Source organism: Nelumbo nucifera, chromosome 1, assembly GCF_055504915.1.
Source record: "Nelumbo nucifera cultivar China Antique chromosome 1, China Antique-T2T, whole genome shotgun sequence".
In the NCBI taxonomy this organism is placed as follows: domain Eukaryota; kingdom Viridiplantae; phylum Streptophyta; class Magnoliopsida; order Proteales; family Nelumbonaceae; genus Nelumbo; species Nelumbo nucifera.
Genome location: NC_142649.1, coordinates 204222738 through 204240666, shown reverse-complemented (window position 1 = coordinate 204240666; position 17929 = coordinate 204222738). Strand labels below are relative to the sequence as shown.

General features: G+C 38.6%; 1 protein-coding gene across 8 annotated transcripts; it reads left to right on the top strand.

Moving 5' to 3' along the window:
- Positions 1 to 4548: 4548 nt before the first annotated feature.
- Positions 4549 to 17515, top strand: LOC104609840 (eukaryotic translation initiation factor 4G-like). Of its 8 annotated transcripts, none has more exons than XM_088895909.1 (11): positions 4549 to 4679; positions 5179 to 5397; positions 5553 to 5680; positions 5862 to 5999; positions 6250 to 6314; positions 6453 to 6509; positions 8330 to 9520; positions 9612 to 9776; positions 9867 to 13129; positions 16738 to 16932; positions 17039 to 17515. In XM_088895909.1, exons 2-11 carry the CDS (start codon positions 5219 to 5221, stop codon positions 17364 to 17366), a joined length of 5709 nt encoding a protein of 1902 aa, XP_088752035.1. In that variant the 5' UTR covers positions 4549 to 4679; positions 5179 to 5218; the 3' UTR covers positions 17367 to 17515. The 8 variants fall into 8 exon arrangements, with proteins under 8 accessions (XP_088752035.1, XP_088752032.1, XP_010274539.2 ...); XM_088895906.1 differs by having other exon boundaries at positions 5844 to 5999; positions 9873 to 13129; XM_010276237.3 differs by having other exon boundaries at positions 5844 to 5999.
- Positions 17516 to 17929: the final 414 nt, after the last annotated feature.

Sequence of the window (17929 nt, the reverse complement as noted above, 5' to 3'; positions counted from 1 at the left end):
TTTATTTTCATGTGGTGCTAAAGCACCCCCCTTCATGTCTAAGCACACTCAAAAAGAAGATAAAGAGGTCTACTTTGTATAGTTTTGCTTTATATGTTGTAATTGCATAAAAAACAAGGTTCTTTTATTTTCTAATAATCATTCGGAGATAAGAGGAATCAAGCCCATTAATGGCAAGATCGGTTAAGATATTTGTTATCTAAAAAAGCCTTATCTATCTTTATTTGTTTTATTAATTCATCTACAATAAACTTGATTTAATAAGTTAAATTTGAGAATATTCTTACTTATGCTCTGTGGATTGATTTATTTTCTTACATGAATAATTTATCTTGTTAAAATATTCTTACTAAAAGATGTAAACAGTTCATTTAAAAATCAGATCTTCTTCATGTAGTTCTTTTGGGTTAACTATTTAAAGTATCCATGAAGTTTAAGAACCTAATTAAACTCTGAATTTTCGGAAAATTTTAGGTATTATTTGGTAAGTCTTTTTAGGAAGATCTTTTGACAGCCTAGATGACTAAAATATGTAATAAGCTTTTGGAGTCTTGTCTTTAAAGATATAGATTGTTTGGTAAATATCCTTGTCTATCATGATCTTTAGAGTTGTTGGATATAATATTTTAATTAGGTGTAGAAAGACAGGAAGATTCATTTGAAGTTTTCATATTTTGAACTTTCATGAGCTTTTTAGGGCATAAATCTTTTCTAGCTTCACGTCTTTTATTTCCAAACAGACTGACTCCATTTGGCAAGTCTTTTTAGGAAGATCATCCAACAACCTAGACGGCCAAAAAATGTAATGAGCTTTTTAGGTATTGTCTTTAAGGCTATGTTTGGTTTGAAGAAAAATGTAGGGAAAGGAAGGGAAAGGTAGGGAAACTCATACATGGTTTGTAAACTTTTTCCTTCAAACCAAACACAACCTAAAGATCTAGATCACTTGGTAAGTATCTTAGTCTACCATGATCTACATGGCTAATGAATGAAAGATTTTAGAAACTTCATTTGAAGCTTCCATGAGCTTTGTAGGGGATAGATCTTTTTGGATTCATATATTTCATTGCCAAACAAAGAAAGAGCTTGAAAGACCACACGAAAAGACTTATCAAATGCCTCTACTTTTCAGTAAGTCGTGTTAAAGCATACCTCAATATTTGAAAGCATACCTCCCTTGAACAAAAACCTGAAATCTAAACTGCTACATTAATTCTTGAAACCACACTTGGCCCATTACAAAAATTCATCATTTATTGGTTTAATTCAAAGTTTCAAGGAAAAACTTAAGGCTGTGTTTGGTTGCAGTGCAAATTTATTTGCAGTAGTACAAATGCATGGGAGTGCAAATGTAAAAAAATGCAAATTCTCATTTAATTTTGTTTTGGGTTTTGCTTTATTATGCTTCATGTCTTAATTTACTTCATTGTACTGCAACCAAATAAAACAAGCTAAAATTTGAAATAAAAATAGGTCAAAATTTACACTCAAGTATTTGCACTGCCATGGCTTTGCACCAGTGCAAATTTATTTGCTTTGCAACCAAACATAGCCTAAACACACAAACCAAAGGACCAATGATTTGTAAAGGTGGAGCAGCTGGAGCTAAAGAGTCTCACACCAATTTTTGTAATTTGAGGTTGAAACTAAACTACATGAAAGCCATGAAAGCAAAGGAAAATAGAAACGCTTGGCTTTCATATTCTTTCTATTCAAGAAACTCATTTCAGGAAAACTGTCCAAAGATCCTCTTCTTTACCTGGGAATTTCTTTTGATTCAATAATGGATTCGGTTCTCTATCTGATTCCCTAAGGCTGCATTTGGCATTCCTTATTTTAAGGACTTATCTCCTTTTGGTCATTAAAATACTCTTATAAAGGGGCCACTTGGCAAGTTTTTTTGGGAAGATCTTTTAGTAGTTCTGACAGTCAAAAAATGCATTAAGCTTTTGTATGAAGATTTGAGTAGCTTGAAGCTAGTTTGGCTACTGCGTATCTTTTTGTGTCTTTCCGTGCAAGAATAAAATGAAAAAGATGCAAAAAAGCTTCATTTGGAGCTTCCCGAAATGGACTTTTCACATTTTTTCGATGCACAGACTTTTGATGACTAGATCTGCTGTTATGAACCAAACGCAAAAAGTCTGCGGCACAGTCTTCCCCGCTTGTAAACAGCAAAAAGACACACCAAATGGAGTCTGAGATTTTAATTACAAAAAAAGAGATAAAATTTTAAAATAAAGAATGCCAATACAGCCTAAGCATTAAAATAGCAAAAAGCCAAGACTCATCAATGCTGAAATTTGAGGGCTCATGCCAAAACCAAAGTGGATTACTGTATTTCTTTTTCTTTTTGCAATTCTAATCAAACCATTGAAACACACACAGAGAACTGAACAACCTTCTGTTACTTTTGCAACACTGAAAAACTGGAATTAAGGTCTCATGCAAAATTGAGAAGGCTATTGCCATTTTCGGTTCTGGCTTTCTCTTTTTTAATCTCTGAGCAATCGGATATGAGTTCCCTTCCTCCAAATTGATTTCAAACCGAGTGTTTTCTAGTGCACTGGAGAATATATATATATATATATATATATATATATATATATATATATATATATATATATATATATATCGATATATCTATCGGGCAATATTGATACTATTTTTTTTTTAAATCTGATTCAGGGGGTTGGTTTAAGGTTCTTTCAGTCCTGAACCAGTCAAAACCCCGATACATCCTCTATAAAAGCATATCAGAGTGTTCTCGATATAATATATATCAACCGATATAGATTGATATGTAACGATTTTTTGAACTTTGACCAGAGATATTTTAGCTAAGCTCGATGCTCCACTATCTTCATCACTTAATGGCTTGAAAAAAATGAGAAATAAAAGCACTACTCTTTCACAACTTTTTGGGGCGGTTTGAATGATGGTTTGATTATGAATATTGAATAATCCAATTCATCCAATTATATCAAACAACCCCACCCACCAATGAATTATAGACTCATTACTCACTTGGGCTATGTTTGGTTTGATAGAGTATGAGAGAGAATCCGAGTGAAATTTCTTAACAATTTCCCTCAATTTTTTTCTTCTTTCTCTCTTACTTTCTATCAAATAAAAAACATCATGTAATCTACGCTGCAGGCGGAGTAGGATTTGCTCACAACAGAAATTGTACCAACATGTATCTATATCCACTATCCACACATCTCACCATGAGGCTGGGGTCCACCATAAGAATGGGACCAATCACTTGGCTTTGATAACCGATGGTTGGACCGGTTGACATGGGAACCAGTCCATTCCACCCTAAAACTGTCTCTGGGACAAAAACCATTGAATTGGTCGATGACCCAATGACCCAGGTGGTTGAACCATCAACCCATCGACTCAGACAGTGATTTTGACTGTATTTTTTATTTTAATTAAATTTTTATTTTTATTTTCCTTAAATCAGAATACACCATCCGTTCAAGTCAGACAGTCAGACCATTTGACCCAAAAACCGATGGCAAAAATGATTCCATATCCATTTCGATTTTTAAAACTTTGACCAACCATATCTGGAGGATGTGCGGACACAAACCATGTTAAAACAAAATTTTGTTGTGAGCACATTCGGCTGATGGCGGAAATGCACTTATTGCTTTGTTTTTTAATGGATAAAAATAGTTCTATGTATATGTATAGGGGGTTTAATAATCAACTCAATATGCTTTTCAGCCGTTAAACAATGAATTGTTCAGTTCAGCCAAATTATATCAGCCCCACCAATGTTTGGTTTGATAGAATATAAGAGACGATCTGAAAGTTGACCGGATGTTCTTTGAAATTTCTTAAGAAATTTCCCTCAGCCTTTTTGTTTTTCTCTTATTTTATATCGAAACAAACACCACCTTAATCTTGTAAAATTTCTTAAGGACATTGGCTCAACTTTCTGTCTCTTATTTTTATATCAAAACAAACACAGCCTTAATACTGGATCAGGCCCAATAAATTAGTCATATATATATTTCCATCAAGGGGATTGGCACCCACTGGTAAATAATGAAAAAGCTCAAGGTGTCAGACTCATAGTTTCACTAATTAACTGGCTGACCAGTAGAGTAGGGCTAGTCCGGCCCGAATCGGCCCAACCCACAAATCTCTAAGCTTGGGCCTTAGCCCACATTAAGCCTGAAAATTTGCTAGCTGGGCCTGAGCCCAATACAAAACACGTGGAAGATTAAAAATTTGATACAAAGGGACTTAGATGAGAAAGATCCTAAAAAAATGCAAATATCTAACGGCTAAAAGCCATTGATATGTGTCAAGTTAAGCGGGACCCAGGTTGCATCTGGACTGGTGGCCCCCTACCAAGGCGCTCTCTAGAGAGCAGAGCTAAGTAAACAGGTAATAAAAAAAAGATTTGAGGGTATTTTTAGCATAAAGCCATAAACCACGTGTTATTTCCTCAATCTTCGATTGATAGCGCAAAATTACACGAACGACCTCCGTTATTTCCAACAATTACTGCAGAAAGTCGGTTGAAGCCCAGCCCAACGTCACTCCTCACACAAACAGAACTCCTAGGTAGAGAGGAGAGATATCAAACTCCTCCCATAGAGAGCGAAGAGCGCAACCCTTCGATTTTTTCCCTTAAAAACCTACTTTTGACCGTCTTGCAGGTTGGTTTGTTACTCTCTCTCTCTCTTCCTTGTTTTTTAATCCTTCTCTCTCTCTATTCTCTCTCTCCTTTTCACTCTTTTCTCTCTCTCCATCCCTTTCTCTCTCTAAAACACATTGATACCAAAAACACCCGAATCGAGTCTTGTTCATTCACTGTGTCTCTATTTCTATTTCTCCTTCACTCTCCCGCAGCGCCATGATTCCCGCCAACCTATTTCATCCGTTTGGCACTTTTTAAAACCCTAATCTTTAACCGTCTTTCCCATTTCATCACTCTAGGTAAGTCGTTCAAGCCCTCCAATGTTAAAATCGAATCGACATTCTCTTATTTTATTTTTCCTCATTTCGTAATCTCGCAATTATCCAACTTTCATGGCAGTTCGAGTGTAATTCTGATTTTTAGGGTTTGCGCGTTGATTTGGCAGTGTTTTGATTGTTTCTGTGGCCTGATCGGTGGATCTGTTTCTGATTTTTCTTTGGTTTTTGTTTTGGGTGCAGATAACAGAAGAAAGAAAAGGAGAAACGAGGGTCTGGATTTATGTCCCTCAATCAATCCAGGTCTGACAGGAGCGAGGCCCAGTTAAGGAAGCCTGGTCGATCCGGAAGCTCCGGTCAGCAGAGGAACTTCTCAAGTGGTGGTGGGAAGGGCGGCGGTGGGACCGCCCCTCCACCCTCTTCTTCGAGTAACTTATCTTCTTCGTTGTCTTCGAATCGAAGGTACTTAACCCTTTTATATTTTTTTTTCGTTATTTTCTAGTTATTCTTCGACATCTCTGTGGGTAATGATGATTTCGAGAGAATTGTATCGGAAGGTTAGGGCTTTTTTCCCCTTGTATTATCGATTGTGTGGTGTTGCCTGTATCCTCTATTAGTTTTAAGAAGTCTAGCAATGGACACGGAGGTCAATCTAGGGTGAGCGCGGGAAGTGCAAATTTAGAATCCAATGCTTCTGCTGACCGTCCAGTGCAGAATGGGGCCTGCGTACAACCCCCATTACATGGTATGTAGTTTTATCTGCGGCTCCCACTGCTGTACTTGTTTTGAGAATATTGAGAATATGGAAAGGAGATTCTTTACAAGAAAGAGAGAATTGGTGTTCATCTTTCTTTTCTTTTCTTTTTCAAATTTATGGATTCCGTTTTCCCTTTCCTAATGGGTTATAGGTGTGCAAGATGCACCAGTTTCAAGTGCTCCCTCGAAGTCTACTGACTCGTCTATTTCAAGAAGTACCCGAACTGCACCTGTGCCAAAGGTTCCATCATCTCAAACGGTGGCTTCTGGAGGTTCCGATTCAAATGCACCGAAAACACCTGCCAAAGGTACCTCTTGACTTCCCCTGTCTGTACCTTATCCTTGGATAATAAAAGTTCTTCTCTAGATCGTCCAAAGTCCACCTTTTTCTGTATGGCTCTGATTGCTTGTGCATCATCATAATTTCCTCGGTCCCCCAGTAGATTTTATTTGTGTTACTGCCGATTCAAATTCCAGTAGTTTCTTGTAGGAGACTAAATTTATGATGTTATTTTAAACTCAACACTGATTGTGTTTTGCATCGGCATTTCCCTGCAGATGTGTCTAGGACATTCCCCCTTCAATTTGGGTCCATAAGTCCTGGTTTTATGAATGGGATGCAGGTAAATTTCCTCTCTTTTGCATTTTATGCAACTTACTAATTCTTTCTTTCCTCTCCAATTTTCTTTTCCATATTGTTATTTTATCCTCATTCTAATCTTTATAAAGGAAAGAAAAATGACTTTTCTTTGTGCTTGCAGATACCTGCTCGAACAAGCTCAGCTCCCCCAAATTTGGATGAGCAGAAAAGAGACCAGGTTTGTGATGTCTGAAGAGGGTGGTTATAACTTTCATATCAGGGATGCTTTATACCCCCCCCCCCCCCCACAAAAAAAAAAAAAAAGATTTCTATCCAAACCTTAGTGCCCAGAACTGTCCATACATATCCTGGTTCAGTTTTGGTTCACTGATCATACAGACCCGAAACAGGATTGCAAGTGAACTATGATGCAAATATATTAAATGCAATTACATATTTATCAGTCATGATTCAGAGAAAAAGCCACACTTCAGATCTATTATGCACTTAATATTCTATCCACTTTTGCGTTCACACTCCCTATTGAAGTTCACTTATTCACCAAACAACCGATCTACTAAATACTCTCCCTCTTCTTTCTCTTTACATCATGCCAATATCTCACCCTTCTTTCTCCTCCGCCCACTCCTACCACATATCAACTACAAATGCACGGCTTAAAAACATTTGTCATTGTCTCATTATACACCAAAATAGTTGATGGTACAACTACTTCAATAAAATTTTAAATTGTCCAAATAGCTTAGAAAGCAATACCCAATAGTTGTTCTAATTCGTGGTTACACTTTTTTAGTTCATTTACATATTTAAATATGTATTTATACATGCACACGCATGCATTCATACTCAGCTTAACTAAACATTGTCCCAATCATGTGGGGTAGGCTAACATGAAACTTGTTTCATTCATTGCTATATTCATTATTAAACTATGAGCCCTCAAATCATTTTTCACTACTTTAACCCATCCCCTTTTGTCATGGCCTCCTTTCTTAAGGACGCGTCAACTTGCAATCTTTAACATGCAATGTATCACCCCTTCTGTGGTTTGGAGTATCAAAGATCAAATTGGTGATATAACTTATAATCTTTGAAGTTTGAACATGGCCATATTCAGTAACTCCTAGTATTTCCTATATTGGCAAGGTCAAAAACTGATACGCATATCATATGATACAGACATACAGTACAACAATGTTGCTAGATGTATTCATGTAGATGTATGATACAGACATCCTAGTATCATATCATATGATACAGACATATACGTAGTCTGTATGATACAGACAACCATGTGCAGAATTCATGTAGATGTATTCATGTAGATGTATGATACAGACATACGCGTATCATATTCATGTAGATGTATTCTTCACATGGCCAAATCATCCTAGTCTACTTTTCCTTGTTTTATCGCCTACCGGGGATACTCTTAGGTTCCTAGAAAGGTGTTCATTTCTGATCTATCCTTTTTGGTTTTCCCACTCATCCATCTCAATGTTTGCTTTTTTGCTCCTCTTGTATGGCTATTATCATAATACATATGCAAAATAGACTCCAATGATTTGCTCCAACTCCTGGTTCTTGTCATCAAGGTCCAAATAGATGATCATTTTTCTTTTGGTTCAATGGTAAATGATATGCCTGGAATTTACTGCATGGTGAGGAATTGTGGGTGGTAAACTATTGTAATTATGAAAAATTATAAAAAAAAAACTGTTGTAATTATGAATGTGAATATTGGGGGTGAAGGGACTCAAGTACTTTGCTAAAATCTCTGCAACATCTCTGCAAGTGTCTTACCATGTATATGAGAATAAATACCTTGTGAAAGAAACAGCTATGTGAAAGTTGGGTGTAATTTATGCTCTTTGAGGTGGAAGCAACCAACAAATGGTTTTTATTTGTTTTTTACATTTTAAGGCCCTAATAACTTGGTCATATTTGGAAAATCAAGTATAGCATTCCTGAAGCCATTATGTGAATCAAGAGATGCTAGCCATTGTTTGTCTGAGACTATAGTTCTTTAAAATGCAGGCACGGCATGATTCTTTTAGAGCTGCTCCTACGATGCCAATTCCTTCTGTTCCTAAGCAGCAAGCGAGGAAGGACGTGGGTAGCGTTGGCCAGTCAAAAGCTGGGGAGTCCCATCCCTCTTCCCAGATCAAAAGGGAAATGCATGCTCAGGTTCCATCTGCACCTGCTACCGTGGCAACACAGAAATCTTCTATTCTTCCCATGACTGGAATGTCTATGCCAATGCCATTTCAACAGCAACAAGTTCCTATACAATTTGGTGGACCCAATCAACAAATTCAGACACAGGGTTTGTCCACTACTTCATTGCAAATGCCAATGACCTTACCAGTTGGAAATGCCTCTCAAGTGCAACAACAGGTGTTTGTTCCAAGCCTTCAATCTCATCCATTGCAGCCTCAAGGGATAATGCATCAAGGCCAGAGCCTTGCTTTCACTCCTCCGATGGGTCATCAGCTAGCTCCTCCGTTGAGCAGTATGGGAATTGCGATTACCCCTCAATTCACACAACAGCAAGCTGGAAAATTTGGTAGTACTCGTAAAGCTGTTAAGATTACTAATCCTGTAACTCATGAGGAGTTGAGGCTTGATAAAAGGACAGATTCTTATTTAGATGGTGGGTCATCAGGCTCAAGGTCTCATCCTAATGTTACACCTCAATCCCAGCCCATTCCGTCTTTTAATCCTCCTCACCAAATAAACTACTATTCTGCAATGCCACCTAATTCTTACAATCCCATCTTCTTCCCTACTCAAACATCTCTTCCTCTATCAACTAGTCAGATGACTTCTGGTTCTCCAGGAACGAGATATAACTATACAGTTGGTCAGGGTCCACAAACTGTTTCATTTATGAACACTTCTGGTCTTAATTCTACTAAGATTTCCCCCCCGATGCAGAACACTACTGAACCAACAAAGTTGGAATATGCTCATGATACTGTTATATTAACATCGTCTGCTCCATCAGCTCCAGTTCCAGTGACAGTAAAGCCATCTTCTCGTCCACTTGGGGAAAAGGTTGGATCATCTTCAACTGTAGTTGGCAAAAGTGAAACACCAAAAATTTCCATTACTTCACCTGTTGTAGGAAAATCTGAATCATCAAAACCTTCGAGACTACCAATAGAAGCTAGGTCAGTTCATCCAGAAAGGGACTTAGATGGTAGTTTGGAGAACTCCATTCAGCAGGCAAAATCTCTTTCTGAAACATCGGGTTCTATTCCATTATATGGAGCAGGTAAACAGTCTTACTAATTCACTTGGTTCTGTTTCTGTGCAGAAACCACTTTCTTCTGCTACTGCTGCCTCTCCTGAGGAATCCTTGTCCACTATGACCAATACTGAAGGCAAAGGAAAAGAGACCATTAGAAGGTCAGACTCTATCAAGGACCATCAAAAGAGACAGAGCAAGAAAGACATGCGACATTCTCAACCCCAAAATCAGGTTTCATACTGTTATGTTCTTTGTGGTTTTTTGTAATTCTTCCTTTTTCTTTGTTGGTTTTGCTTTATTTACTTTTAGATGCTGGCTTAGGTGCAGGCAGATGCCTCTGATTTTGCTAGTATCTCAGAGTCCTCTTCATCAAGGATTTCTGGGGAAGTTTCCCAACACCCTAAGGATATTCAATCTCCTCCTTCAGAAGTTGGTGGATCATATTTGAGTTCTTCTTCTTTGCCATTAGATGACCGTAGTATTTTGAGGGATGGAGTTTCTGAAACTGTAGGAGGTAAAGTAGAAACTCAAACTTTATCAGAATCCTCTGGAGAATTATTAGACACAGTACGGGAACAGGTGCCTGATAGTTATGCAGGGAATGTTGATGCTTCTGAATCAATGATAAGTAGTGTTCGAATTGGTGAGGGATCATCCTATGAACCATTGGACACATCTGGTGTTGGCACTGAATTACCTGAAGTGACCAAACAAGGTAACAACAATTTTGAAACTCACGCAGGATATAGTTCTTCAGAATCCCTGGAAACAACTAAACAAACTGAGCAGAAGGGTTCCAGTTTGAAAGAAACAAATCTTGGTACTGAAATTGGGTCTAATACTGGGCAGGAGTTAAAGGAAGATTCATCAAAGTGTGTTTTGGAATCTGGTAGAACAACTGATAATTTAGTACAAACTTCAGCAACAACGTCTGATTCCATCAATGTTGAAACAACCACTACTAGTGTTGCCTCATCAACAGTTTCTCATGAAGATAGCTTTTCAACTTTGGATTCCTCTTCAACTAGAGGTGAACGTGTCAATCGTCAAGGTGATTCTGCAACAGATTCTGGTACATCCCACCTGGAACAAGCTCCTATTCCAACTCAAGTTTCCTCTGAAGTGACTGCAAAACTTGAACGAAAGGATATTGAGAATACAAATGGTGGCCCAGTTTATGCTGTAGTTTCAGGCTCCAAGGATAAACCTGTTATAGAATTGAATAGGGTCAAGAGTATTACTAAGGGGAAGAAAAAGAGAAGAGAGATTCTTAAGATAGCAGATGCTGCTGGGACAACTTCTGATCTCTACATGGCATATAAGGGTCCAGAAGAAAAGCAAGAAACTTCTGTTTCTTCAGAGACTGCAGACAGTACTCCCAGTGTTTATTTGAAGCAGGCACATGCAGGAGATGGCACTGAGAAGGATGCTATAGCACATGAAGAAGATGGACAAAGTAAAGCTGAACCAGATGATTGGGAAGATGCAGCGGACATATCCACACCCAAACTGAAAACCTCAGATAGTGGGAAGCTTGTTTGTGGTGGTTCAATGCATCAAGAGGAAGATGGAAATGATGTTATGGGAAAAAAGAAATATTCTAGAGATTTTCTATTGACATTTTCAGAGCAATGTAAAGATCTTCCTGTAGGTTTTGAAATTGGATCTGATGTAGCTGATGCTTTGTTGTGTGTTCCTGTTGGTACAGCCCACATTATTGATCGTGAGTCATATCAGGGTTTTGGAAGAATTATAGATAGGTCTTCTGGAGGACCGAAGCCTGATCGTCGTGGAAGTGTTATGGGAGATGATGACAAATGGAGCAAGTCACCTGGTCCTTTCTCATCAGGAAGAGACATGCGCTTGGATGTTGCTCCTGGAAGTGCTGCTGGAAATTTTCGACCAGGTCAAGGCGGCGTTCACGGTGTTTTAAGGAACCCACGTGGCCAACCTTCCCCTCAGTATGTTGGTGGAATTCTCTCCGGTCCAATGCAGTCTTTTGCACCTCAGGGAGGGATGCAACGTAACAGTCCTGATGCTGATAGGTGGCAGCGTGCAACTGGTATTCAAAAGGGTTTGATTCCTTCACCTCAGACTCCTTTACAGGTAATGCACAAAGCTCAGAAGAAGTATGAGGTGGGTAAAGTGTCCGATGAAGAAGACCGCAAGCATAGACAATTAAAAGCTATACTTAACAAGCTAACCCCCCAAAACTTTGAAAAGCTTTTTGAGCAAGTCAAAGAAGTTAATATTGACAATGCAGTCACACTTAGTGGTGTCATCTCACAGATCTTTGATAAGGCCCTCATGGAACCAACTTTCTGTGAAATGTATGCAAACTTCTGTTATCATCTTGCTGGTGAGTTGCCTGATTTCAGTGAGGACAATGAAAAGATCACCTTTAAGAGATTGCTTCTTAACAAGTGCCAAGAGGAATTTGAGAGAGGGGAAAGGGAACAGGCAGAAGCTGATAAAGTTGGGGAAGGTAATGCTAAACTATCTGAAGAGGAGAGGGAGGAGAAAAGGATTCAGGCACGAAGACGGATGCTTGGTAATATAAGATTGATTGGAGAGTTGTATAAGAAGAAGATGTTGACTGAGAGAATAATGCATGAGTGCATCAAGAAATTACTTGGTCAACATCAGAATCCTGATGAGGAAGATGTTGAAGCTTTATGCAAACTAATGAGCACAATTGGGGAAATGATAGATCATGCTAAGGCCAAGGAACATATGGATGCATATTTTGACATGATGATACAGCTGTCAAACAACATGAAGCTATCGTCTAGAGTGAGATTCATGTTGAAGGATGCGATTGATCTGAGGAAGAACAAATGGCAACAGAGGAGAAAAGTTGAGGGACCAAAGAAGATTGAGGAAGTGCACAGGGATGCAGCCCAAGAAAGACATGCACAATCTAGTAGACTTGCTCGTGGTGGTTCAGGAATTAGTTCTTCAGGAAGAAGGGGGCAACCCATGGATTTTGGCCCACGAGGGTCAACCTTGTCTCCAAATGCTCAAATGGGTGGTTTCCGAGCATTGCCAGTTCAGAATCGTGGATATGGTGCCCAAGATGTTCGGTCGGAGGATAAGCATCCATATGAAAGCAGGACATTGTCAGTTCCTTTGTCACAAAGGCAGATGGATGATGACTCTATCACTCTTGGTCCCCAAGGTGGTCTTGCAAGGGTTATGTCTATCAGAGGACAGCCACTGATTTCCAGTGTTCCAGTGCCTGATATTCTTCCTAGTTCTGGTGACTCCAGAAGAACGGCAGCTGGTCCAAATGGTTATGGTCCTGTATCTGAGTGGACAAATTATAATTTGAGGGAGGAACTCATGCCAAGATACATTTCAGACAGGTTCATGGGACCACCTGCTTATGACCAAACAAGTTCACAAGAACGCAATGCATATTCAGGGAATCGGGAGTTAAGACCACTGGAGCGTTCATTTGATAGATCTGCAGCACCTGCCACACAAATGTCAGCATCTTCTGCTGGCTCACAAGCTTCAGAAAAAGTGTGGCCTGAAGAACGTCTTCGAGACATGTCCATTGCAGCAATTAGAGAGTTTTACAGGTATCCTCATGTCTTAACATCTGTTTTGGATTATCCTGTCATTTATCCTGCTGCCTTGGTTTCATTGCTTCAACCATGTAGACTTTGGTGTTTCTATTGGGTAGGTTCACACTGTATAAATATTAAAAAACTTATGGGGGTGACTATTAGGAAGGGGTTGCCTCTTTTCAGCCCCAACCTATATAAAAGGTGTTTTCGAAACTTTGGGAGGACCATCCCCTATTCACCCCAGCTCTACCCTTTCTTCCCTACTTGTCACTTGATGAAGGAATTTTGTTTATATCATTTCCCTGTGATGGGTGCAGCTTTTTTTTTTCTATTATTCTGATTCTTTATGTTGATTTAGAAAAAAGTTATCCTCTTATTCATATTTGCCTCATTTTTCACTAAGTAAGACCATTGGCTGGACCGGGCCGGGCCCGGTCCAGGTATGTAAGATATTCATGTGTGTGTGTGTGTATGTGTATATATACACACATGTATTTTTTGGGTAATATCACAAAAAATCCTTGGGTCCCCTTTACTCTAAATAGTCAAAAGTACCACAAGAGGAGCAATTTCTTTTCTGAGACCCTACAACTGTCAGCTCTTGAGTAAATCTTCCACTGATTCCGGGTTATAGCCAATCACTCCAAGAATGCCTTTCACCCTAGTGTTTTAAAAGCGCAAGGTGCAGGGGTCAATTTGTGCCTGAGGCACAAGGCGAGGCGTGCGCCTTTTTAAGCAAGGCATAAAAATTAATAAAAAAGGCTAAAAATAAAAAAGCCAAAACAAATTAAAAAAATGCAAAAAAAATTATTAAACATAATATTAATAAAAATATAATCTTTAATTTTAAAATAAATGTTTTAAAAAACCTATTATCTAATATTAAAATACATAAATATAACATGTAAAGCATATTCAAATGAGAATTTAAAAATAAAATAAAAAATATAAAATCAAGCATATAAAACCCACAATCTCTTTTTTTTCTCGATTGCCCTACTTCAAGTAGCTAATCTGATGTAAAACATATTACATTCCTGACTCTACGAGTTGCCTTTGTACCACGCCCCTCGAGGCAAGCCCAAACAAGTTCACGTTAGGTCTTAAATTCTTAGTTCTCACACAAAAAATAATGATTTTATTGCTTTCTCACCGAAGCTTTAAGAACCCCCTATTTGGTAATTCTATTCATTTATTCATCGCAAAAAGTTCAAAGTTTCAAAAGGTGCACGCCTGGACTGAGGCGCAAGGCACACCAAGCGCACACCTAGGTGCACCAGGCGTGCGCCTTTTGAAAGGGCTGCGCGTAGGACCTGGGCGAGGCGCCTACCCTAAAATGCGCCTCGCTTGTGCACCTAGACGTGCCTTTTAAAACACTAGTTTCACCCACATCCACAAGATGGAAGAGTTTGCAATAGATGAACCAGTGATTTAAAGGCCGCCAGAAGCAGAACCCCGTATTTCTTCTAGAGAATCTCCTAATTGTTCCAGAGCAACTAGAAAGAGATTCTTTAACCAGAAAGAATTCAGTTCAGATGTAGGATACCTATCCAGAAGTTTTCGTAACTCCATCATGTATGATGGAATCATCAAAGATTTGATCTTTTCGAACTCTGTCTGTAACTCACTAGAGGCTCGGGAAACAAAGAGAAGATGTGTACGAACGAGATATCCAGCAACAAGAAGAAGGAAAAGGATTGAATAGAGGAACTCCCGAGCATTTGGTGATCTCAGATGTGTCCATATCAATGGAACCTAAGGCTTGCGTGGCGCATTTTAGGGTAGGTGCCTCACCCAGGTCCTAGGCGCAACACTTTCAAAAGGTGCACGCTTAGTGTGCCTAGGCATGCGCCTCAATTTGCTAATGTTGTTCATTCATTCATCTTAATAAAATATCCTTTTAGAAGGCAATTAAAATTATAAAATCATTATTTTTTGTGTAAAAATTAAGAATTTAAGACCCTAACATGGACTTGTTTGGGCTTGCCTCAAGGGGCGTGGCACAAAGGCGTCTCGTAGAATAGGGAATGTAATATGTTTTACATCACATTAGCTACTTGAAGTAATGCAATTGAGAAAAAAAAGAGATTGCGGGTTTTAAATGCTTGAAAATGTTTTATATGTTTGATTTTATTTTTAAATTTTCATTTGAATACGCTCTACATGTTATGTTTATGTATTTTAATTTTAGATAATAGGTTTTTAAAACATTTATTTTAAAATTTAAGTTTAAATTTTTTATTAATATTATGCTTAATATTTTTTGAATTTTCTGACTTTTTTTTTTTATTTTTGCACCTTGCTTCAAAAAGGCACACGTCTCGCCTTGTGCCTTGCCTCGGGTGCAAATTGACCCCTGTGCCTTTTTTGCACCTTGCGCTTTTAAAACACTGAGATGAACAAGTGATTTGCATTCTCTGTGGCCTCAATACACAAAGAATCAGGTGTCCCTTTGCTGCTCCACTCCCCTCCTAATCAGATTTCCTTTAAAGGACTCTTTCAGTCATTCAGGAGCCTTCTAAACAAAGGCCTCTGAAGAGCTCTGTCATCGATTCATAATTATCGTTAACAAGTCCATTGCTGTCCTTGTATATGTTGTATAGCTAAGGAAAATTTCCATTAATGAACTGTTATCATTGCTGAATATCAATCCAGAATCTGACCCTATTGCCTTAACCCGATGCTGAACTTAATCCCTTTTGAAAATTCTTTGTTAGCTTTTCCATTACCTTTCCATATAGGTTTCTTTGTTCATATTTATTTTTTCATTTTACAATTTATGATCTACTACTACCCACTCAAGTTATTCAAAAACTTGATGCCCCATCTTATCAAGAACAATAAGATGAAATAGGTCAGAAAGGAAAGCAAGTAGCAAGTTCACCAATAAATATGTGAGCAGAGATTGACAAGATCCTTTGGAAAGTTATTTCTCATTTAAATGGATGAACTTGGCCTTTATTGTTTAGCAAGTTCGCTTGGGTGTTGCACCTAAGCTACACGATGGCAATTGCCCTTGCTAAACTTACACACTGCCATGTTGCATTGCTGCTGCCTCTAAACCCATCCCACTACTGTTTTTGAATTGCCTTTCACGACCAAATTTCTGAAATTAGATGCTTTCTCAAGCCTAAAGCCCATGCAAAATAATAGCTTGTAATTCTTTAATAACATTCCAATGACCTACCTGAAAACATTGCTAGTTATAACAGCTACTCATCTTTTCTAAACACCCCTCTATACATAATTGCTCTGGATCCCTATACTGCATTCAGAACAAGGTGGTTTTCTCCTAATGACATTTCCATGACCTATTTGTCCTGAACAATTGACTTGCCATCTGTCCTAATGACATTCAGAACCACCTATCCTAATGACAATTGGTTGCCATGGAATTGAGATACCACTTTGTGAAATGGGGGCAGCCATGTCCAAATGACATTCAGAACCACCTATTTTTTGTTCTGCAATGAATATTTTGAAAGGTTTTGCAAGTTTTGTTCAAGTTGTACATATACAGAAAGAGAACAGCATGTTTTAGGTATACCCTTTGTGAGTAATAGATTCTTCTATTGCCGTTGCAATTTATATGCTATAAGTATACTGGTTTTTGTTTTCAGTGCCAAGGATGAGAAAGAGGTGGCTTTATGCATCAAGGACCTGAATGCCCCAAGCTTCTATCCATCAATGATTTCAATCTGGGTTACAGATTCTTTTGAGAGAAAAGATATGGAGAGGGATCTTTTAGCCAAGCTTCTGGTGAACCTCACCAAGCCTCGGGACGGCTTATTGACTCAACTTCAACTAATCAGAGGGTAAAGTCCCATATTTGATAGTGATAAACCAATAATTGGTTAACTTGGCCTCTTCCAAAACTTGAATATCCCCCATCTTATTGGTGTTTGATTTTGTATAAATCAGGTTCGAATCTGTTCTGGCAACCCTGGAGGACTACATTACGGATGCCCCAAAAGCAGCTGAGTTTCTTGGTCGCATCCTTGCCAAAGCGATCTTAGAGAACGTAATTCCGTTGAGAGAGGTTGGACGGCTAATACATGAAGGCGGAGAAGAACCAGGGCGCCTTCTGGAGATTGGTCTTGCGTCAGAGGTTCTTGGCTGCACCCTTGAGATAATGAAAGTAGAGAAAGGAGAGTCGATCTTGAATGAGATCCGATCCAATTTACGGTTAGAGGATTTTCGACCCCCAGATCCAAAAAAATTAAGTAAAAAGTTGGATGCATTTCTTTAGAGGAGGACGGTGACGACGGTACCAACCATTGTAAAAATGGCAAGAAGAAATCCATGTCTAGGCTCTAGGGGCCTTCTGGGTTTTGCTCGGGGGTATATATTTGGATCAATTCTTCGCCATGGCCTATTATTATTATTATTTTTCTTCAATAGTTCTCTTAAATGGCCAAGGTCCAATTGAGCATACAAAATGGTGGCAGGTGGCGTGGCTTTACTTCACATATATAGTTTTCTTTTCTTTTCTTAAACCAACCAATAGATTATAGAATACACTAGCACCTTGACGACTGCTGCATTTTTGCTTACGCAAGTATGCCATTTGGGTTTTGAGAGATACGTTGTCTTTCTACAAGACGCCTGCCTATCCAATTTCAACCTACCTACCTGAGAATTCCGATGTAATCTTGGTAGTTTGTCTTTGTCAAGCAACACAACTCAGGATAGCCAACACCAACGATTACTGATTACTTACCAAGGATCAAACCCGTGTCGAGAGTATTGACATGGAGGGGCTCCATCTCACAGTCTGTTAAAGCAACAATAAACAAATAAATAGTGTTCTTT